Genomic DNA, 24,043 nt, shown 5'->3' with positions numbered 1-24,043 from the left:
TTATTTGACATTTAGATATTTTTAGTTTATAAACTTATCCCTACATGCTTTTCTTATCAACAGTTTTCCTGTGACGGGTGTGACAAATTATGTGATGGATGTGAAACCATGCACATTATGTACTTTGAAGGATTATGGAACAATGCAAAGGCTATCAGAAGTTATATTCCAGATGATATAGGATATTTCATGGTTAAGATTTAGAAACAATAAATATGACAAGTTGAATTAATTTAGTTTTCTTCTGGTAAAATCCTATATGAAAATAAAACTATATTAATTGGAAACACCACGCGTAAAATTTCACTTCATATGTAAAAACTACAAGGTTTTAAACATGTAGGCCACATCTCACTAAGATTGAAACTGTTCACGATTATGTATGTGTATTAGTTGTGATGCCTTCCTGATGACAATGTTAAAGAGTTCACATGAGATGTCCTCTTTCTCTGGCCAATCCCAGTAACTTCCACTTGGGTGTGATTTCTCTTTTGTTCATTCCAGTCTCTAGCATAGTGGCAAAGTAATACTTGCTGATGGCTTGTTTTTTATTGTGGTTTGGATGTTTCACTGAGAATGACACAAACAGGAACATCTTCCAGTGTTGATTCATTATCTCTGCCATCATGTTGACTGGCAAATCTTAAACTTTCACTCATTCTAAGGCAGATATCACTGTTCTATCCACCAGGAGGTGGCTTTTGTCAGAAAGCTTTGAAATCATGTTTCAAGAGCAACATTGGAATAAACAATGAGTTCTTTCACCTGGTTTCTAACTTAGGCCTGCAGCTGTTACTTTGTTCCTCAGGGTATGAAAGGTGTTTTTATTCCTTAGGAATGCTTTACACAATGGCAAAAGTCACTGACAGAATTTATCTCAACAGCACTGCCTTCATACCTTCTCTAAATTAGGAGACAGCTTTGAGTGACTGAATAATATTCTTTATGAACATCCAAACAGCAATTTTGTCATGGTTCAGCTTATCACTTACCACAACCATTGAATGCATGGCACAATGTAATCACGCACAAGAGGTAAATACAGTTACTTGTTTATGTCTCCAACGAGCACTTTGAATCTCATCCTGAGACACTGCACTGACATTTTCTGCAAAATCAACCTGCAGAATTGGGTACCAGGGGTGACCCTTACCAAGGACACCCAAATGTCAGGCCTCCCCGATGGCACAATGCTGACATCATGGCATCCCAGGCATATATTGATTTGAATCCCACCCTAAACTGTAGGCCCAGTCCCAAATAGTACTTTTGTGCGTAAACTGAACTTAAAATTCAAACACGAAAATGTGAATCTCCCTTGCACATAATACTCTGTGGACTGCAATTAGCTGACAATTGAGGCTCTGGGGTCTGGACTATCAGCCAGTATAATTCTCTGTGTGTGTCATGTGTTGTTCCTACATGTTCATGACTGTCCATTTATACATTCATCCTTATCTTCACACTTAGCCAAAAGTGGCAGAAAAGCAAATAAAGTAAATGAAATCAATCAATGGGAGAAGATAATTATTCACAATTATGTTCCCATCAGGATAGATATTTAGCCTGGTCCTTAGTTAAAACTTTGATTAAGGTGCAATTAATGGAATTTTAGAGATGTCACTTAGCATTTGCCATGTTGAGGAGTTTTGTAACCTTACTTTCACAAAGCTTCTCTTTTATACAATTAAGTATATTGCCAAATAAGAAAGGATATGCATTTTTTTTGTGGTGGGTTTGACATGAAACAATAAAATTTTAATTTGTATACATTACATTTATGTTTCATTGTGTTGAATGGTGTTGAAGTGTCAAACGAACCTTAAACCTTAAATAACAAATACACAAGTGTTGCCAACTTGCAAATTTAAAACATTAATGGATCAGATTATATGCATTTTTACAATATCTAAAAGCCATAAAACTAATGTTTTTATTAATAATTCCAAGTTCTGCATAGTTTTCCGTTTATTTTCATGTGTAATAAGTGATGCATTGAATAAAAGTAAAATTAACCTTGTTTGTCCACTTCCACATGGAATGACTCTTAATTAAAATTCAAATACATTTTGTGATAGTATTATTATTTCATCCATAACTATCCATGATAAACACATACAATAATGTGGACTCCTTAAGTAGGAAGAAAAATCATATGAATGTGTTTTTCAAACTCCCTCTGTGTAATACCTTGCAGCATGATTGATGTAAGAAATTAATTCCATTATTTAAATATGTTACAAATTGCATTGTGTGTATAGAATATACTAGAGAAATGATATCTATTTATAATTTGTATACAGATATTCATGTGAACATATGAACACTGAACTTTGTGTTCTACAGGTACAGAGTGGCCAAGATAAAAGAGGCCCCATGTTATACGTGATATAAAAAGAACATTAAGCAAGTAAGAGCTGCATTTATGTTACAAGAATTTTTTTCACCCCTTGTGTGATGACATGTTATTTCTTACCGCTAGGGTTGCGCTCGAGCGGGGTCACGTGATGTCGAGCAGCGATTGAGTGATCAGTGCTGCGTTGTCAGTAGTCGGTTCGAAGCATGTTGTGAAGTGCTGCAGAATGCCTTTGTCAATCGAACAAAGAGTGTTCATTGTTGAAACGTACTTCGGATGTAAATCATTTAAAACTGTAAATGAAAGGTTCACGATAAAATATCCAGAGACAGCTGGTCCTGCAAAAAGTGTTGTGCAGAAATTGATCACGAAATTTAGAACAACAGGTTCAGTCGCTAACACCAAATGTAACCGTGTAAAGACAGTTTGTTCGCCGGACAATACTGAACGTGTTCATGAGGCTATGGTAAGGAGTCCACGAAAATCAACTAGACGTCTCTCCTCCCAACTAAACATCAAACGAACGTCATGCCAGAACATGTTGGAGCAGTTACATATGCGACCAAAGTAAGAGTGATGCAAGCATTAAAACCTATGGATTATGGACAACGACAACACTATTGCGAATGGTTACTCACGAATGTTGCTGATGGTTATCTGGATCCTCATCTTTACTTCCACTCCGACGAAGCATGGTTTCACCAATGCGATTGCGGAAATCACACCAAATGGATTGGCAAAAGTTTCCAGAAACATGTTGAGACGTGCTGAGTTGTGTATCGAGGTTCATGTTGAACATTTTCAGCACCTCCTGTGAACTATTGACCTATTGAATGTTCAGTACATTGTTTTTCATAATAATACTTTCCTACTCTGTATTCTGTATATACAATAAATGAGTGAATTGTCTGTATGTTGTTTATAAGACATGGTGCCTCTTTTAGTTTGACCACCCTGTATATTTAAGTGCAAACTTATACTGGCTCTTCTTTTCATACTACTTAACCTCATTTTCTTGACATTATGCTTGTATTACTAAATATTCCCACTAACTTCAAGAGTAAAAATTTTCTTACTTTCATTGATAACCTTTATTTTTTTTAATGATTATATTTTCATGTCTGATAATTTCAGTGAACGTATATCAACTGGCAACACAGAAATGGTATGTGAGAGGGAAGTCTATTTCACCACTTCACAGCAAAATCATATTGAGAAGTTCAACTCTATGTCAGACTTCCCAAATGCCAGTTCTTCCTTGAAAGCAGAAGATACAAACTATCACAAAGCATCAGTGCACAAATATGGCATTCGTGAAGTGGACGACATTTTTAAGAATGAATTGGATAAAGTTGATCCTTTGATTTTACCAGATACAAAACCTGCTTCAATGAGAAATGTAAATATGGTAGAACAATTAGTTGTCTGCAAATCAGAAACCAAGGAAGGGGAAAACACATTCAATTTGGAAGAAATTAAATTTGAATTAGAAGAGAAGAAAGTGTCGTTTATGAAACGAGAATATTTAAAGGAGGAGGAAGATGTGAAATCTCATTATGAGGAAAACCCAAATATTAAAACCGAAGAAAGAAATGAGATGAATCTGACAGACATGGATTTGAACTACCCAGCAATAACTGAAGACACTAATCCCAGGTAATAACAATATCTACATTACAATGTGCTTTATTACAGTTTAGTTTTTCTTTTTTTTTTACTTAAATTTTTACATATCTACCTTTCGGAGATTGATTCTGTCCTTATTCTCAAGGTAGTGTGCTATCATCTAGTTAGTGGTCCTCAGACATGTGATGTGCTTTGCGCAAGTCATCAATATAATCAAATATATAAATATACCATATAAATCTGCTGCCTAGGAGAATTATTTTTCGCTCCATCTTTTCTGGTGGTCCCATCCAGATCTGTTTTTAAGTATAAATTATAAACACTAACTTCTACATCACTTTCCAAAGACATCGCCAACCCTGCTTCTGCCAGTCAGCATACAAATAGGAACGGTGTAGTATATGTACTGGGAGAACTGTCCACAACCATTGAGGGACTCACCATTGCACATAGGCAGCACTGAAAAAAGATTGAACATAATTTTCAACTTGATTACTACCAGTAACATCCGCTAATTTTTCTGACATGGTGGAAATTGAGCCGCAGCAAATATAATCCTCCCTGGCATTTTACACTTACATGACCACCAAACAAAGTTTAGTGTCGACCATCGAAAAATAATCCTCCCATGCAGTAGATTTATATCATATATATTCGGTCATCAATGCCTGCCCCAAGCATATCACATGTCTGCAGACTACTAACAAATGATTAATTATAGAATAGCACAGTACCTTGAGGATGGAGACAGAATCAATCTCCGAAACGTAGGTATGTACAAATATGCGAATTTCAGACAGTGGTTAATTGTATAAAAACTGAACATGAAATAATCACTACTCATTAGCTACAAAGAAGTACTTTGTTACTGTCAATAGGCCTTGAGGGTATTTCAGAATTCTCTGATATATTTAAGTCATAAAGTTGTAGTGTAGTTGTAGCGTCATAAAGTGGACTTAAAACACCGAATCAATCAATCAGTTAAGTAATAATGGCAAAAAAATGTTGAAGAGAAGAACTGAAATTTTGTATTTACTCTTATCTTCACTTCAACATGGGACCTTTTGGTTACAGACAAGATATCTAGTTGGTATTGAAGTTCCCTTAATTGTTTTTCATGACCTGTCTTATGATTCACTTCACTTCACTGTTGGAATGACCTCACCTTGGAGTGTTACAGCTCTGGTATAATTTTTACTAACATCTGTTGAGTCTGCCAATGAGATGTCATTAAATATTGCAGGGAGAACTATTTCCATCATGAACATGATAGCTATTTGTTGTATTCATCATGTTTGGTTGAAAATGTCGTGCCGTTTGTAGGCAGCTGAAAGTAAAAAGTTAAAGCTGTCTGAAAATGAACCCCTTCTGAAAGAGTAAAGTAGCAACAAACAGTACCCTTCACCAGTGATGAAACACTCCAGTAATTACATGATTTGTAAACACTACCCAATAAAGTAGATGGTGTAGTTGGGTGGTTAGTGTTGTGAATTCATTAACTGAATGGTGTTGTTTAGTGCCCTTTGAATGAAAAAAATTATTTTTTTTACTTGCCAAGACTAACTCCAGCATGTGTGTGTTCAAACTTGCACTGTTAAAAGTAACTTTTTTTTATTTTATATAATTGTTCATATTGTTGAAGAGCTAATATATGAGTTGGATCTGGTTTTCTTTTCTTTCTTTATCTTTTTTTGTTATTCATTGATTTAACATCATGTATTTGCAACACATCTAACATTTCTTAGAGAAAAAAAACATTTTAGAATATTTTTTGGTGTCAACATATTGCAAACTGAGTTCTCATAGAAGAAAGCAGGTATCATATTAATTACAGTGTACATTTTTTATGTGTATGAAAAGTGGTAAAATGTAGTTTCTAGAAAGTGTACCAAAATCTATTTTTTACCGTATAATGTAGTATTTGAGAAGTTATGTGGACAAAAATTTTTGAACACATGACTCTGTAGTTAGGTTTGGAAAATTAATAGTTTTATATATAATTATTCTGCATCCCAAGAACATAGATAAAAACAGTGAAGTTCTACAAGAGATTCTAGCTTCTGTCTTTAGAAAACTGAACCAGTCACATACCACTTCCCATTGTCGTAGCAGGATAGGTTGAGTTGTAAGTTTTTCTAAATGTTTGTTAGCAGTCTTGGTTGATTTGGTTTATTTTACTTTCCTTTTCTGCCATTTGTGGGTAATCGCGAAGATGGGGATGAATGGTGATGTGATAAAACTGATGAATGGACACTCACAAGCATCGATGGCCAGGCCAGGATTCAAATCCATGACTCCTAGCATCATAGTACAGTCTGCTAAACACACTGTCATGGAAGCCAGTATGGAAGCTTTATTAATCTACCTGATCTTTGTCACAATTAATTTTACAAGTAGTATTAGCCTGTGAAGCCCCGCAATACAGAAGTAGACTTATTTGGTAGCTTATTCTTGCCATCTCATGTGTTATAAGGGTGATGTGTCACTGTTAACATGGCTATGACACATTTACATTTTAGACATACCATACTATATATAAGAAGCTTAGTACTGCAAAATTTAATGCACAATACATTTATTACCATCTCTCTAACCAACATAGGCTAACATAACCCCAAAACAAATTTACAAAATATAATTATTATTTCCTCATTACAGCCACAGAGAAGCATGTACCCCTGCTACCTACCCATCATTCACAATTCAACTACCTTCTTAAGTGGACCTGTACGCTTATGAATGCATGCCAATTGTAAAATTCTTAAATAGGGTATCTACTGATTTCTGGTCAGTGATAATTCTTCTTCAAAAGGTATGTATCGACAACATTTGCATACAAGGTTCATGGTCACATGAAATAAGTTTCTTTGTTGGGGGAAGCTGTTATCTGTTGATTATTCAGATTTCAAAATGATACTCTTAAGATACACCATGGCATCCAGTGGTCTAGTAGGTAGGGTGTCTGACTGCCATGCGGAAGACTCGGCTTCAATTCCGATTGTAAGTGATCAATGCTCGGAATTTTTCTGGCCCTGTCCCTGCATAAAGTGGCCCTTGGACTCACCCAGCCTCAAGTCAGTGGGTAACTAGGGACAACCTTGTGGGCTAAAGATTGCTGTAGCATGGTGCTGATCACATCACCTCAAAAAATGGCCAAGATCGAAAAAATGTGCAGCTCTAGCCCTACGTTCCCTAAATGTTCCTTCATGGTATGGTGCTACATACATGGGGGAAATTTACCTTTACCTATTCACTCATATGAAATGTGTAATAGACAATAATTGAACAGCAAGCCCAAAGAATGGCTTGTTTTGAAATTCGAAAATGAGGGGGGTGATATTTCCTGAGAATATAGAAGCGGAATTTATCAATTCGTTATTTTTTTTTATTTACTGAGTAAAGTTACAGAAATCCTGCAAACAGAATGGTGCTCCTTCAGTAATAGATTCATTACAGAACATGGCACAGTGGTAGCATCGTTGCCTTATCATGAAGGTGTCCTGGGTTCGATACCAGGTGAAGGCACTTTAAAGTGTAGGTCCAGTCCCGATTAGCCTTAGAGTGCATAAAGTGGACTTAAACACCAACTCAAACAATCCATCAAAGAACATATAGGAATAAGAGATAAATAGTGATGAAGGAAGAAAGAAAATTATGAAGATTGAAGTAAGGAAGAGAAAAGTGAAAATCGAGAGATAATACCATGCAGAATACAGAAGGATGAAGCATAAAAGTTAAGGACATTGAGCAAAAGAAAAAAATGTGAATCAGAAGACAACTATTATCATGGGCACATTTAGAATTTTTCCAGAGAGTGGCATGTCAAGAAGATGTTTGAAGGAGTATAAGCAAAAGGTTTTTTTTTTTCTGAAAAATTACTGTCACTAAAGTGAAATTATTTGTGTGAAATATGTAATATTAATGCAATATTCTCTTTATTGGGCCCTGCTTCTCCCCACACTTCCTTTCTTACTTTATTAGAGTAACACTTTGTAGACATTTATCTAAAGTTTGCAATCCTTGGGCAACAGATGATTATGACTGTGATTTTAGCAACCAAATTAACATAAATTACATGGGTGAATTAAAAAAAAAAAATAATTGTAGATTCAGTTGACGAAAATTAAAGTTCCTGACAAAGCTGCTGGTAGATGATCAACATTGTCTCAGAAGACATTACAATTGTTCCATAAATCTTCATCCAAAAGCTCCGGGAAATTGCTAATTTCTTCGAGGCACCTAATTGTTTCTCCGTATTACTTGAAAATTACAAGCGATCCATTTTGTATCTGATGTTTTGTAGCAAAATGAGCTTGAAGGCAATCTGTATTCCATTTGTTTATATGGGAAACTTGGTCAAACCGGAAGTTAGTTTTTCGCCATAATCGAATTGTCTGATCGATTATTTTTTTGTTTACTCAGGCATAACCCCCGCAGGATTGTAGGCTGTTTCGAGAAGCTTCAACTAATCCGCAGTTGCCAGACCCCACTGAGTTTATGTGGTAGCTAATATCTTTTTTAATACAGGATATTTGATCATCAGTGCAACGAAATATTGACTTTGACAACAATGTGCACATTTTGCAGTGTGTTAAGTGAGGAACAAAACAATTTCATCCATGTAGTATTCAATTTTAAAAATATTTTAAACACCGGTAAAAAAATCCATGGCCAGCTGTTATAAAAGTAACCAACAGGTATTCATCACGATATGTTTCTTTGTTAATTCAGTATACATATTAAGCCACTAAACAGATTTTTATGCACAATAAACAGAATGACATGTTGAATAAAAAGGCATAGTTACAAAACATGCAAATAACCACAAATTATCAAACATTAAGTATCAAAATGTGTTTAAAACAAGTCTGAAAAAAAAACATGTCTAAAACACTTTGTTTTAAATGTTTTAAAAATTTGTGAAAAACAAAGCTATGCATTTTAAACGTTTAAAACAAGTTGCTTAATACATTTTAAGTAAGACTTGAAACTTATGAATGATGAAGGCAGATGTATCCTTGGGACACAGTGTATACTGTGTTACCTGCCTGGCCTCCACACTTTACCTCCGCACTCGAGGTTCGGAGCACTTCGTACTCTACTCTGATTTGTCTAGGGGTATCTATCTTTCTTTGTACGACAATGCACGTGGGTTGCAACAAGTCAACATAATTATATAATTAACTACAAATTCCAAGAGACAACTGATAACCTTTAGGAAACCTTTTTGATCAGGGGGATAAATTACCTTGTCCAGCAACTATGAAATTAAAAACAGAAATTTTGAGTATTTTCTAAAGTTTAATTAATGTAAATTTAAATATATAAAAGTCGTATCCAAACGTTCATTTCTTTAATTATCGGACCAAAACTATAATTTTGATGTTTGAAATCTCTATTGTTTGTACTACCTGGGTGCTTTACATTTCATGAATTACATCGGGAAAACGCTTGTCGCAAGGTAGACTCGTGTTACTCCAAGAAACATCTTAACAGGCTCGAGGTCACCTGACATGTACATTTCTCAACACTCCACGGTGATAAGGCACTAGGCTGCCCAGTGCACCATAACTACTTCAAAATAACATCCAGTACAAACTACTTTTTACCTGTAAATTGGACACCAAGGCACTAGCTTGCCCGTCAGTCCAATCTCTTACAGCATCCGTTGCGGGGAGATAGTGTTCTCCGATCTGAGCTGACCGAAGTGAAACAGCCTCTCCCTTCCAAGTCACAGTCCCAACAGCCTACCTCCCCCACTCTCATCTGGGAGTTTATATATGTTTGGTTGGGGTCTGTTGCCATCTGCCCTTCTCTCAAAAGTTTTGATTTTAACAGCTAAAAACGCCCACCTATTTCTGAACGTTGGAGACACTAAGAAGAACGGAGAGCTACATGGTTTCTATACATGGAATATATGAACCTTAAAAAATGCATAATAAATAGATTTACACTAATCACACATACGTATTTTATACACTTAATTACCTAGTTGATTAACATATTAAATTATTTCAATAAGAAAAAAAAACACTGTTGCCCTGACACAAGGCAGGGTAACAGATTCCCCCTCCCCAGCGTTACAGTTCAGTCTGAAATTTAAATACAGGGTGGCGCACGAAATGTCATACCATTAAATCACCTCATAAAATTTTTAATATCATATATTGAATGTTCAAAACATGTATGCGGGTGAGTTGGTTCATGGAAAATCAGGTAGATGTCAGGAGAAGTCAGTATCGGACTCTATTTTGTTGCGAAACAGCAGTTTGCAAGATGGCGGATAACGGCCGGTTGAGTGTCGAACAGAAGGTGAAAGTTGTAATGTTTTTTGCAGAATCAAAGAGTTTGGTAGCGACACAAAGGCATTTTCGTGCACACTTTGGTACAAGATGGGCTCCCTGTAAACAGACCATTCGCAGATTGTGCCAACAATTAGAAACCACTGGCTCTGTGTTGGAGAATAATCGACGGCACCCGTCAAGTGTCCGAACACCTGAGAACATTGAAGCAGTTCGTGTGGCTTTGGCACGAAGTCCAAGCAAATCAACAAGAAGGGCGGCTGCTGAGTTATGAATATCTCGTAGGTCAATCCAAAGGATTCTCCACTCTGATCTTCACTTGTTCCCTTACAAAATGACATTTGTCCAGAAACTAACGGCAGTGGACAAGGAACGAAGGCATCAGTTTGCTTCGTGGTTAGTGGAAGAAGATCATGTTCTGCACAACACTTGGTTTACAGATGAGGCGTACTTTCATTTATATGGTGTGGTAAATAAGCAAAATGTTCGATTCTGGGCAAGTGAACAGCCTCACAAACTGCATGAACGTGAGAATTATGGAGAAAAAGTGAGTGTGTGGGCAGCAATTTCAACTCATGGAATCATTGGACCGTTTTTCTTTGACGACACAGTAAACAAAGAACGATACAAGGAAATGTTGGATAACTCATTTATTCCGCAGCTCTTAGCAACAGGTCTCCATTTACACACTCAGTGGTTCATGCAAGATGGAGCCCGCTCACATTCTGCAAACATTGTTCTTGTTTTCCTGTATGCGATGTTTAATGTGCATGTAATGTCTAATCGGTTTCCTGAACGTCACGAAGGTGGGAGATTGTGGCCCCCCGCATAGCCCGGATATTAATCCTTGTGACTTTTTTTTGTGGGGTTTCTTAAAAGATAAAGTTTTCGCAAGGAAGCCTGCAGATGTAGTGCAACTCAAGGCCTTTATTGTGCAGTTGTGCCGTGAAATTTCGGAGGACTTGTGCCGGAGGGTTGTGACAAATGTAAAGGTTCACTTGCAAGAGGTTGTGAACCATAATGGTGGACAAATTGAACACATTCTGCACTAAACAAACTTTCCATACTCCGATAATTCACTATGCATTAATTTTGTAATGTTTCGATAATAAATAAATGTGTAATAAACAAAACAAATGGTAAGACATTTCGTGCGCCACCCTGTATCAGTCTTTGTGAATTGTCTTAAAGGTACTGAGAAAAGTTAAGCATTGTATCTGAAAAAGAAAGTCAATGAAAATGTTATTTTCACTACACATCACAATCGTCTCTCTCTGAAAAAGAAGTGTCTCGATTTCACTGCACTAAATTTCCTTTTTCCCCATGGATTATTCCTCTGGAATCCTGGAAACTCCTGGACATCTCGGGCATCTGGTCATCAGGACTGCTCCCAGGTGCAGATGGATTCAGCTCCTCCACCTCCCAAAGAACATGTATGGCTCCTGCTCTAGGGTCGACTCAGCCTCTCCTCAGTCCATCCGGTTCCTTAGTCTCCTAGTCCTTGCATCTGGGACTTCCGCAGTACTTGGTTCGACTCTTGCTGAAGCTTCAAATTCTTTCAAAGGTTCTATCGTTTGATCACATGACCCGACTTCAAAATGGCTTCCTTTTTTGGACATCAAACTGCCATCCTTCAGCATTCTCTTAGTGATGAAAATCTCACGTTTTCATGTTTAGAATATTCATCTCCTTTTATTGGTAAAAGGTTTACATAACATCAAATCCAACAGTCCGAAATTTAAATCTTACATTCACATGAAATACATTTTCCAGAATGTAATATGTAGCGACAATAAATCAGGAACTTAATTACTACTGTACAAACTAGCAGTCGGCCACTCGGCTCCCCTTTCATCAGTCATTTTTCAAATCCCATCTGCCCCCTCCCTTTCAGATGGATCTCAGAGTAGAACTTAGAGATGAGTGTTTTTCTTCACTCGTCTCAAATTTCTTCTCGGAATGACCTTCAGCTGGTCAACGTTAGCCAGAACTCTCTTCCCCTCACCCTCCTGTTCCAAAACAACGTTATTTGGAGTAGTGAATTTCAGAATTCTGTAGATCCCTTCGAATCTTGGGAAAAAGCACACAATCCTGTGCTCTTGAAGCATTACTTGATCTCCAACACGAAGATTAACCCTTCTTCTACCCTTATTGTAGGCCTTGGATGCCTTTTGCCTTTTTGTTTCTTCTTTTTCTCGTGCAAATTCGAAAGCCGAGCCCATTCTTTCCTTTACTGTACGATGTAATCCATTTGTCTCTCCGATGTGACGTCCTCCTTGGTTCCATCTTCCCTCTGAAGCTCCTTTTTCCGAGTGTCATGCAGCATGTACAAATCACGTCCAAAGAATGACAGCTTCAATCCAGTCATCGAATTTGTTGCGTTATTGATGGCAAAACTTATAGTGTCCACGTTTTCCGCCCACGATGAGTGTTCATTGCAGAACTTTTCCAGTGCTTGCTTGATTTTCTTAATCGCTGCTTCTGATTTGTTTCCCTTCGGTCTATATGGCGTAATATAAACCGGCTTGCAATTCACAGAACACAACTTTTGTGAATACAGTTTGCTTCGAAATATACTCTGGTTGTCACTGACAACGCATTTTGGGAAACCTGACTGAAGACAGTAATTCAAGAATGCTTGCGAGATCGTCCTCGCTGTTGTAGTTATAAGTGGTGTCAAACTTATGTGCCTTGAGAACTCATCTTGAATGACCAAACAGTACTTGTATCTCCCTTTTGTACTTGTAGGCATTGGTCCAAAAATGTCCAGAAATACTTTGTATCCAGGCACAGTAGCTTTCCTCGAGCTCATAAAGCCCATCTTTCTGCTGTTGTCAGGTTTATACTGAAGACAAGTGATACAAGTTTTGCAATAGTTACTGACATCTTTGACTACTCTGTCCCAAGTATAATTCTCTAGAACCTTTAAAAATGACTTTCCATGTCCTAAGTGCGCAGATAATAAATCATCTCGCGAAGATTTAAGTATTTCACTCTTGAACGTGTCTGGTACCCACACCTTCAATCTGGAGCTAAACGGTGGATAAAGTCCAGTGTTTTCGTCAATGAAATGGTAAAGCAGTCCATCATCGTCGAGACAGGAATGCTGCAGATAAAAGTCAAATTTTCTCTTCTCTCAAGCATCCTTTATCTCAACTTCGTCACCATTTAAACATCCAATTAATTTCGACAAGTAAGGATCCCCCTGTGTTTCTAATTTTCACATCTCTTTATCGTTATGATCTATGGGCGGCGCAGTTTCTGTCTACAGTGTTGCCAGCTGCATCTGTAAACATTGCTTTCATTTTCCTGATCTGCTTCCAGTCTAATTTTTGACACACTTTGCCTTCGACTTTAGGAATCTCATGGTGTTCCATTATCTTCCCATCCGGCATCTCTAATCTGAAATATCCTTCAGGTTTGATATCCTTTATCGGATAATTTTCTTCTGCATCCGAAGAAACAATGTAATTCTCCCTTTCAGAGAATCCCGCTTCGATCCTCGACAAATAGTCAACCACTGTGTTATTTCTACCGGGAATGTATTTTACGGTAACTGGAAAACTGGTCACCCACCCTGTTTATCATTCTGTTTATGTGGCTCGGAATCTGAGAAGATTTTAAGATATCCACGAGCGCAGAATGGTCAGTGTAAGCTATCACTTCTGGTGCTTGCAGAAAGTAATATTCAAATTTCCCCAGGCCGATTGTCAACACAAATAATTCTTTCGCTGTGACAGAATAAGAACGCGGAGTTTCAGACAGCTCCTTACTCCCAAATGCAACAGTGTGCAATTTCCTAGTTTTATCGTTGTCCTGAGCAACGATATAACCAAGTGCAATGTCAGCACAGTTCACAAACAAGTGAAACTGTTTCGAAATGTCAGAACTCTTGAGATCAGGACTGTTTACAATTACATCCTTCATCTTCTGCAAACTCTCTTCTTGTTCTTTTTCCCAAGAAAATTTCCTATTTCCTTGTAACAAGTCTGTGATTGGTTTGGATATCTTTGCTTCGTGCTTTACATTTCATGAATTACATCGGGAGTATGCTTGTCTTAAGGTAGACTCGCATTACTCCAAGAAACGTCTTCACAGGCTCGACATCACCCGACGTGTACATTTCTGAACACTCCACGGTGACAAGGCACTAGGCAGCCCGGCGCACCTCAATGTCAACAGTTTTCACCACCCGTCTCAACGAGCTATAGTACTCTCTAATTTATTTCACCGAGCCATCTCCATCAGCTTCGAGGAGCATCTATCAGAAGAAATACAGCATTTTTGCACGGCTTTCAAACAGAACAGGTACTCGGAACACACATCAACTTAACATTAAAACGAGTAGTGTCGAAGAAGACCAGCACATCAGGGAATCTGGCACATTGGGGAATCCCGACATGCCAGGAAATCCGGATACACCAGGGGACACGGACACTCCAGGGAACCCACACAAAGCTGACAAGAAGATAGCCATCCTGCCTTACACCGGAAGTCTCTCCGGAGTTATAAGTCGTATTCTCAAGAAACATAACATAAAAACCATCCACAAACCACCTCCGAAGATCAGAAGCCTACTACGTAACCCCATGGACGAGTTAGGACTCAAATCACTGGGAGTCTACCATATTATCTGCTAATGCGGGAAAGCATTCATTGGGCAGATGGGTTGGACAATTGAAATGCACTGTAAAGAACACCAAAGCAACATCAAGTATTTCCATCCTGAAAAGTTGGGTCTAGCAGAACATTCAATCAAACAATCAACGAGGGACATAGACCAGATTTCAGCACTACAGAATGCATAGCCAAAACTTCAAACTACTGGGACCACATAATCAAGGATGCAATAGCCAATCATGAAGGAAAAGACAATCTTAATCGTGACACGGGGCTCGAGCTGGACCCAGCTTGGTTAGCGTTAGTTAACCAGAAGCGTGCATTCAGCAGACACGCCACCCGATTGATCTGCCATCTTCACTGGGATCCCCCCTCCACGAATGTATTTATACCTGGTTGACGCTCAGAACTGCACTTCTACCCTGAGTGACGTTAGCTCTCGAAAGCTTGGAATATTTTCCGCAACTCACCTTGTCGATAGCCCGAGAGGATCTATTCATTAACACACTTTGTTTTAAACATGCTAATCCTGTCTGCTGCATGCAGTTTGAAAAACCCCTGCAATTGTCCGTTAAAACTTAGAGAAGGCAAGAGAGGTTATTTTCTTTGGAAAATCTCCAATTAACATGATTTTTGTGCAGTTTCAAGGAATTTTAGATGTACAAAACCTGTTCACATTACAAACGTTTTTATTGTTATTAAGCAAATTGAATGGAATATTTTATTTGCAGGCACGTATCAAGAAATATATATTTCAGAGGCTGAGGGTCTGAACCAAATAATAACAATAATGTTTAAAATTATAAGTTAATATAGTGTATGGGTTTATTCATAATTATGTGTAAACAAATTAACATTGTATTGTTATTATTACATGAATAGATAAGATAATAAATTTAAGAATAGAGATATAAGAGCTTGTATTCATTATCTAGCTTGTGCATAGTTAAGATCAACAAAAATTATGTTAAAACAACTTTCTGGCAAGGATCAAAAAAATAAAGAATGCAATATATTTTTAAAGAGATACGGACTGGAATATTTATTGAAAAACAAAAAAAAGCTATGTTATATTTATATTCAATTAACGAAAAGTAAAATTCGTGAATAATATCTTATGCATATTATTATAAATAGTAGTGTGCATAAATCTTCTTTGGTACTACCATACAAAGCCATATGATCGCAATATAAATGTTGCCTTCCAGTAAGTTCGGTGGAAATAAATAAACAAGTGGTAAACAAACACATTTGCATTATTTGAATTACTTGTTAAGTCTTTCGGGGGGTCCGGACCCCCTGGATGACCCTAAATACATCCTTGTTCATGTTGCATTAAGGCAGTGGTTCGTTTAACTTGCTAAGTATAATCTTTCCGATTACTTTCTGTAAAAAAATAGACACTTTACATGGTACGTGAAGTATTTTTGTCTGACTTTCCAATAAGTTGCTGACCAAGGCAGTTTATTAAGGTAAAAACACTTAACACGTAACGTTTCGACCCTGTATCAGGGTCTTCCTCAGACGAAGAACTAAACTAAACCCCATTAATTTAATAGCAGTGAATGAATTATATTGCATAAAAGCAACTCACACTGTGTTACAAATTCATTTTTAATCGTTACAACATTCTTCTCAACACAAAAACTGTAAAATCCTCGAAATTAACATTCGTAAGCATAGCTGCTGCAATGGAGGGTCTCTCTCTGTCAGCCCTACATGGCTGTGCACATGAGTGGCTTAACCCACGACCGTTCCGGAGAGGCGGAGTTAGCTACCTAGCTTTATATGCATCATTGCTTTACACTACATGCATTATATTGTAGTGTTTCATCTCTTAACAATGTGATTTTATGTGTTGTTGCAATGTACCAGCTAGGGGTGTGCGGGACAGATGCTCTGTCTGAAAGGTGCAAAGTACATACTTGAAGTATGTTTTGACGGAAGTGACGTCACCTAGTACAGTTCGAATCACCAAGAACAGAAGCATGCAAGTACGCAGCTCTCAGCACAGATGCTTGGTGACTTAAGTCATGTGATATCCACACTCGTTGTTCATTTGTTTAAAATCGTGGAGATAGAAAGCCAGCCTCACGGGTTAAATATATGTTATCAGTCAGCAAGTTGTTGACTAAAGTTCTTCTAATGTGTGGAAATGTATGTGTAGGAACATTTGAAAATACTATGTGATTTATATGATTATAAACAATTTTTTTAAACACGGGGAAAACAACGTGTCCTCAGTTTTATCTACTGATCGTATTTGGCGCTACCGTCGAAGTACAATTCAAAACACTTCCACTTCCAGACCACGACTTGAAGACTGCACTTAATCTGTGCTCCAAGACCATACTCGGAGAATGCTCGCTTCAAGTACGGTCTTGCACCTTTCGGACACGACCAGAATTACTTGGTTTGGGACGGGAAAAAATCGCGATTTCCCGGCCGAAATGTTTGAAATTTCCCGAAGCTCTGGAAATCTCGAATTCTAAATGTCATTTTCACCTTAAGTGATTGTTTTTGCATTTGTGGTACAAAAAACAATTTCCGATAATTCCCAGACACTTACAATGCAGAAAACGTCGAGAATTAATGACTTTTTAAAATGACCATTCGGTATTTCCCGACTGATCGAGATCCCAAAATGTCAGGAAGTCATTTTCCGAAGGTCTGTATTGCTGTTACAACCATTTTCGTCTTTTTCTTTTTTTAAGAAAACCTGACCCAAGTAGCATTACACATGTAATATTATTGTAATAATAACAATACAATATTAATTTGTTTACACATAATTATGAATAAACCTATAAATTATATTAACGTATAATTATAAACATCATTGTTATTATTTGGTTCAGACACACAGCCTCTGAAATATATACCTTGATACGTGCCTGAAAATAAAATATTCCATTCAGTTTGCTTAATTTATTAAAAAATAATAATAAAAACGTTTGTAATGTGAACAAGTTTTGTACATCTAAAATTCTTTGAAACTGCACAAAAACCATTATATTGGGACATTTTTCAAAGAAAATAACCTCCCCTGCCTCTTTTAAAGCAGTTTTAACAGACAACTCCAGGTGTCTCTCAAACTGCACAGCAGCTATGAAAAATGTTGCCACATTTATTCCTCTTAAAAAAGAAATAATTACCTAAGTTGCATTTTGTTTGACAAGTTAACCGACTAATCCAGGAGCTATCAAATTGCGTAGCAGCATGGACAAAGAAGCAGTTACAAAAGAAATATGTCGCCATAAAAAATGCCATGCCATGAATTAAAAAAAATACCTGTCTTCCTTGCCTTTTTTATAAGAAGTTTTCAAACTGTATTGACGCAACAATCAAAGAAACCTCGATCTCAAGTGTAGTGTGTTGGGAAATATTAATACCTCCATAACATATACAAAGTTTGTCCCCAGAAGCTGCAACTTCATATACCTCTTTGGGAGGGGTGGCAAAATTGACAGTATTTTTTACGCATAATGTATATACTTCTTGAGGAATTGAGGGGGGCAGAAAGTGCCGTATAGATAAAATAATAGATTTAAGAATAGAGATATAAGATCTTGTATTCATTATCTAGCTTGTGCATAGTTAAGATCGACGAAATTTATGTTAAAACAACTTTCTGGCAAGGATCCAAAAAATAAGGAATGGAATATATTTTTAAAAAGATACAGACTGGAATATTTATTGAAAAGCAAAAAAACTATGTTAAGCCAGTCTCACATGGTAGTTAAGTAGGGCCGCACTTCCCGATCTACCTCCGACTTGAAACTACCATAAGATTCTTTACGTCTTCAGTTCAAAAGAGGTCTCACACGATCCTTAAAATCGCATCTTTAAAAATGGCCACTGCACGAACACGGTATATCCAGGTATACCACTTTGCAAGTTTAGATGCTAATATCTGCTGAAGATTTGGGGAAATAATGTTTTATTTTAAAAGAGTAAGAGATTTACGTTGGCAATGTTAAAAAATGCAGCACATGTATCCCGTGGCAGTGAATGTGAGTATATAACATATGTCATTTCAAGTTGATATACCACTTTACGGACACACTAGCATAAAGTTGCATTACGATATAAATGAATCTAATGAAACCCTTCTCGTACAGTTTTGAAATATATTACCCAATACGAACTAGTCAATTAAACTACATAAACTTCACAATGTTCAAAGTGCGAAAATTGTGGTGTTTACATTGTGGACTGTGCAACTATAGTTTTGCTGTGGACTGTACGGCGATAGTTCTGATGTTGACTGTGCACTGTAGTACTGATGTTAACTGTACAGCGGTAGGTTTGCTGGTGAACTGCAATCAGTACAGTTCAGACCAAAAGTGATGAAGGGGGTCCAGCGAGCAGGGACCACTGAAGATAGCATGACGTGTGGCAACGAATTGATGCACAGTTGTGTACATGACTGTACTTATCCAAAATGTTGCACAGGAATCAGGAATACTAGCTGCTGTTTGAAGAATTTCTGTCTGAAAGTACAGGTATGGTAATCTGAAGTCCACTGAGTCGAGCTGTCAGCATGTATCCAAAGAATAGAAATGAGCTGGATACATCTGGAACCGTCGAAGGTGAGATACTCCATTTTGGTGTGTGTTGAGCGAACATGATGACGTTCCTCGAAATGTTCTTAGGCGATGTACATGGTTGCTGACTGTACAGGCATCCTGATCGTCAGAACACTTCACCATTGTCGAGACGACATATCAACGAGTGTGGAGAGATAGAAGAGGAACGAAAAACAGGGGGGGGGATTGAGAGAAGATGATTGTTACTTATATAGGCAATAGAAAAGTAGCTTATGTCTGAAGACGATGGAGGGGTGATGGGGTTACAATAATCATTATTAGTTAAAGTAATATCTAAGGGTGGAGTTTGTGGGGGTGGAGGGGAAGCTTCGCGATGAGGCCTGATTGGCATGAGTGGGGTGGAATGACATGGGGGGGTCTCGTCAGTGTATATGAAATAGGTTATAGTTCTATTGGGCCACTGATGATCGGACACTGGGTGGAGTTAGATTGAGACTGCTTTGACTTGGAACAATGGCGAGAGAAACAGCAGTATAATAAAACAGTGAATGAAATAATAAATTTAATTGCTGTTAATTATGCTACCTCCATTTGATGCAAGGTGCATAAATCTTAATCTTAAACCTCAGCTATAATATCTACAGGGTAGGGTTCTTTGTAGACAACGAAACCAGACAGGATGCCTTCCAATGGAGACGTTTAAACAAATATATTATTCAAACACAGGATACATGGAATCAGAATATTTACATGATAAGCTACGTTCTTCTATAATTCTCATTTACAATCGATTTTCATTTCAATATGTTTTTTATTATTTCTTTTCTACATTTGAATATTCTTCTCTCTGGATTTCTTCTTAATAGAATATCTGGATGTGGACTTTCTTCCTTCTTAATGGAATATCTGGATCTGGACTTCCTTCTTAATTGAATATCTGGATCTGGACTTCCTTCCTTCTTAATGGAATATCTGGATCTTTACTTCCTTGTTAATTTGCTTCTATTTCCGTTTTTCTATGATTTAGGAATTTGTTTATCCTTTTCCAGCTTTTCTATTAGGCTTTGGGAACTATACTAATTTCCTCCCTTGAGGTTGCGATTGGAACGCGCCAACACTAAATAGGTACAACTTAGGGTGTACTTGGTGCCAAACGACTGACATGTGCCTCCAAGTAGGTGCCATGGCTCAAACGCGCAACTAAAAGATGATAACTGTTATGTACCCAATAGGACCAAATAATGTAAATAGTTTGCCAAAGAGGAATAGAGATGGCAGCACCAGGCAAGATTACGAATTAACATAATATATGTGAATAACTTTATAAATAAGAACAAAGCAAATTGGAAAGATGAAAAACAATAGGATTTACTGTAAGAAGATGAAGAATAAATATAAAAGAAATAAATTAATGTATATACTCGATAAATCAAACTAATGATCATATGTAAATTGATCAGAAAACTAAAGAAGCCAGAGCACCGATACAAATTTTGGTCTTTGAACAGATCTTGAATATGTCTGATTTGATTTTCCTTTGCAATAGTTGACATTTTGTTTGCCCCAGTGGCAGCACCTTCCAGTCCATGCCCCACCACTTTTGGTTGCACGTTTCAGCCATGTCACCTACTTGGATGCACGTGTCAGACATTTGGAACAAAGTATACCCTAGTTTGGACCTATTTAGTGTTGGCACATTCCAATCTCAGCCACAATTGAGAAAATTAGTATAGTTCCCAAAGCCTAAGGGAAAAGCTGGAAAAAGGATAAAGGAATTCTTAAATTGTAGAAAAAGGGAAATAGAAGGAAATTAACAAGGAAGTCCAGATCCAGATATTCCATTAAGAAAGAAGTCCAGATCCAGAAAAACCATTAAGAAGGAAGTCCAGATCCAGATATTCTATTAAGAAGGAAGTCCAGATCCAGATATTCTATTAAGAAGGAAGTCCAGATCCAGAAAAAACCATTAAGAAGGAAGTCCAGATCCAGATATTCTATTAAGAAGGAAGTCCAGATCCAGATATTCTATTAAGAAGGAAGTCCAAATCCAGATATTCCATTAAGAAGGAAGCCCAGATCCAGATATTCCATTAAGAAGGAAGTCCAGATCCAGATATTCTGTTAACAAGGAAGTCCAGATCCAGAGATTCCATTAAGAGAGAAGTCCAGATCGAAACCATCCATTAAGGAGGAAGCCCAGATCGAAACCGTCCGTCGAGAAGGAATATTCAAATCGAGAAAAGAAATAATAAAAAGCATATTGAGATGAAAATTGACTGTAACACACTGTTAACACACAATGTGCACCTGCAACTTCGAGTGTAAATGTGTCTGCTTTCTGTTCCGTTGCAGTTAGTGGTCAGGAAAAAAATGCACATGGATGAAGGTTTCCTTTATCATACTGGGAGAGACTACCCCCTAAGCCCCCTGTGGAAGTATCAATATGGACAATTGACTGATGCTCTGAGAATAGGGGCAGACGTGATCATTCTTTTAGTGTACCAAAGCTTTGTTGATGTTCCGTAGTTCATACGAACTTTTCATTTTTACGTAGGAGCTCAAATAAATATGCTGTGAGACCTCCAAAGTTCTTAATCTGGCGTCTAATAAAATTCACAAGCCCAAGAAAAGATCGAAGTTTTTTCTTGGGGGGAGGGGGGAATCTACAATGGCTTTTAGAATATGTACTGAAATTCTGAAGCCTTTCTTTGAGAGTATGTGCCCTGAAACAGAAATCTCAGTGAAAACAAACCTACATTTTTGTGGAGCTAATTTGAGATTAGCTTTTCTAAGCTTTTGAAAGAATCTCACGTAAATCAATGATTTTATCGAGTCGGTCACTGTACAAAATAGGTCATCAGTGTATATGGATAACTCTGAACTGTTTATACCTTGTAATGCGAGTTCTGACACCTTGTTCATATACTCATTCCTTGAGGGAGTCTTATAACTCGGTAGATTCAAGATTATTGATAGAAAAGGCTGTAATGTCCTTAGATCTTTCAGTAAGTTCTATTTGAAAAAAAAAGCTGATTTGAGATCCAAAAATGTGTAATATTTCTTCCCTGCTTGTTCTGACAGTATCTTGTTTATATCTGCTGACTGCAATCCTAAAGTAAGGATTTTTCATTAATTTTTTTCATGTCAGATACTACCCTAAAAGAGCCACCTGGTTTCTCTACCAAAAGTGCTGGCTGACAATAAGGGCTACGCTGACAGTGGCTGATTACTCCTTGTTCTAAAACCTTGTTAATTTCTTTTTAATTGAATCCCGAAGGTAGATCGGCACTGGATAGTTTCGTGCGAATATTGGTTCTTTTGTCTTAAGTTTAATGTCATATTTTAAAATCTTGATTTTCGTAATTTTGTCACCTCGCCAAGAAACGACGTCTCCGTTTGTGTGAACGAGCAGCCTAAGAATTTTTTCTCGTTCTTCTGGTGGGAGGTCAGGATTAATATTGAATAAGGAAGGGTCAAATTTCTGTTGGCTTTCAATGCGTTTCTGATCTACAGCACTTTTTTTCTGACAAGTATATGAGTGTGTACGTATACGTAGTTACCTGTTTCATCCGAAACTAAAGTTAGGTCAGTTAAATTTTCACAAGGTGAAACATTACCAATAGAAGTGTGTTGCTGTAACTTTACTACAGTTTAATTTGGGTTAGTTACTTGGATCACAGGGGATTCAGGATTTATTGTAGCATTCGGGATTGTAATGTCATGTTTACTCATGAATTCTTTGAAAGGTGTGAAAAGTAAATTTTGGATTGTTACAGATGAAAAGGGCAAGGGGGGCTACACCAAACAAATGTGCTTACGAGTATGCTGTTGAAGCTGAACAGTTTCTTTAATTGTAGTTTGCCATGAAATACTTTGATATCATCTATCTGATCTGAAATTAGTTTTGACACAGTGCGAACTTTTTTCCATGTTCTTGAGATATTCCACTTTGGAATGTGGCCAAAATTATGTAACTTATATGTATTATTGTTCAGTGAAATATCACACTTATGTGATTTTAAAAATCATTACCAAGGATGGGTGGTAAATTCGTTGATTCAATAACCTGGAAGCGGTGTGAAAACTTGTTTTGGCCTATAAAAAGAGGGATGACTACAATTTTGGAAATGCTCAGTTTCGAACCAGTGACCCCATGAATGTGAGAATTAACGGTGTAAGATTTTACATGGCACACGTCATGCACCCGTTTACCATATTAGGAATGCGAAAGAATAATTAATATCTGGAATAATATTTCAGGTACACACGCCAAACTTCTGGAATTTGATCATATGCGTTATATCAACTGTTTTTTTTTTTTTTTTTTTTTTGCAATTTCATTGAATTTGTAATTATGCATTTCAAGTTTGCACGTTTCCCTAAAACGCCAATTTTTTAAGCATCTAGAAAAATATGCATTTAATTTTTTCTACAGAGGTGCAAAAATAATCAAACTTCAAATACACAAAATCTTAAAATTATATGGACAGTCGATTATGAACTATATGGTGTTAAGTTCCCCGTTCATGAAGATTGGAATAAAACTACACGTTTGAGTGATTTTTTTATTACAGTAAGATAAAAAAATA

The 24,043-nt window shown here is 37.1% G+C and overlaps 1 protein-coding gene across 5 annotated transcripts in view; it reads left to right on the top strand.

The window, feature by feature from the left end:
* Positions 1–24,043, top strand: part of LOC145997157 (uncharacterized) — a 65,507-nt gene that overhangs the window by 12,974 nt on the left and 28,490 nt on the right. For 4 of the 5 annotated variants that reach the window (XM_083133827.1, XM_083133825.1, XM_083133826.1 and 1 more), the window contains one exon: positions 3,491–4,012. In XM_083133827.1, coding sequence (XP_082989953.1) covers positions 3,491–4,012 — 522 coding nt within the window. Of the gene's footprint in view, positions 1–3,490; positions 4,013–6,640; positions 6,795–24,043 lie in introns of all 5 variants that reach the window. The other variant, XR_014442870.1, reaches the window with a different exon arrangement.

The sequence above is a fragment of the Lepisma saccharinum genome, chromosome 13, assembly GCF_977018435.1.
Source record: "Lepisma saccharinum chromosome 13, izLepSacc3.1, whole genome shotgun sequence".
Classification (NCBI taxonomy): domain Eukaryota; kingdom Metazoa; phylum Arthropoda; class Insecta; order Zygentoma; family Lepismatidae; genus Lepisma; species Lepisma saccharinum.
The sequence above is the reverse complement of the archived record's forward strand: the minus strand, read 5'-3'. Positions and strand labels throughout refer to the sequence as shown.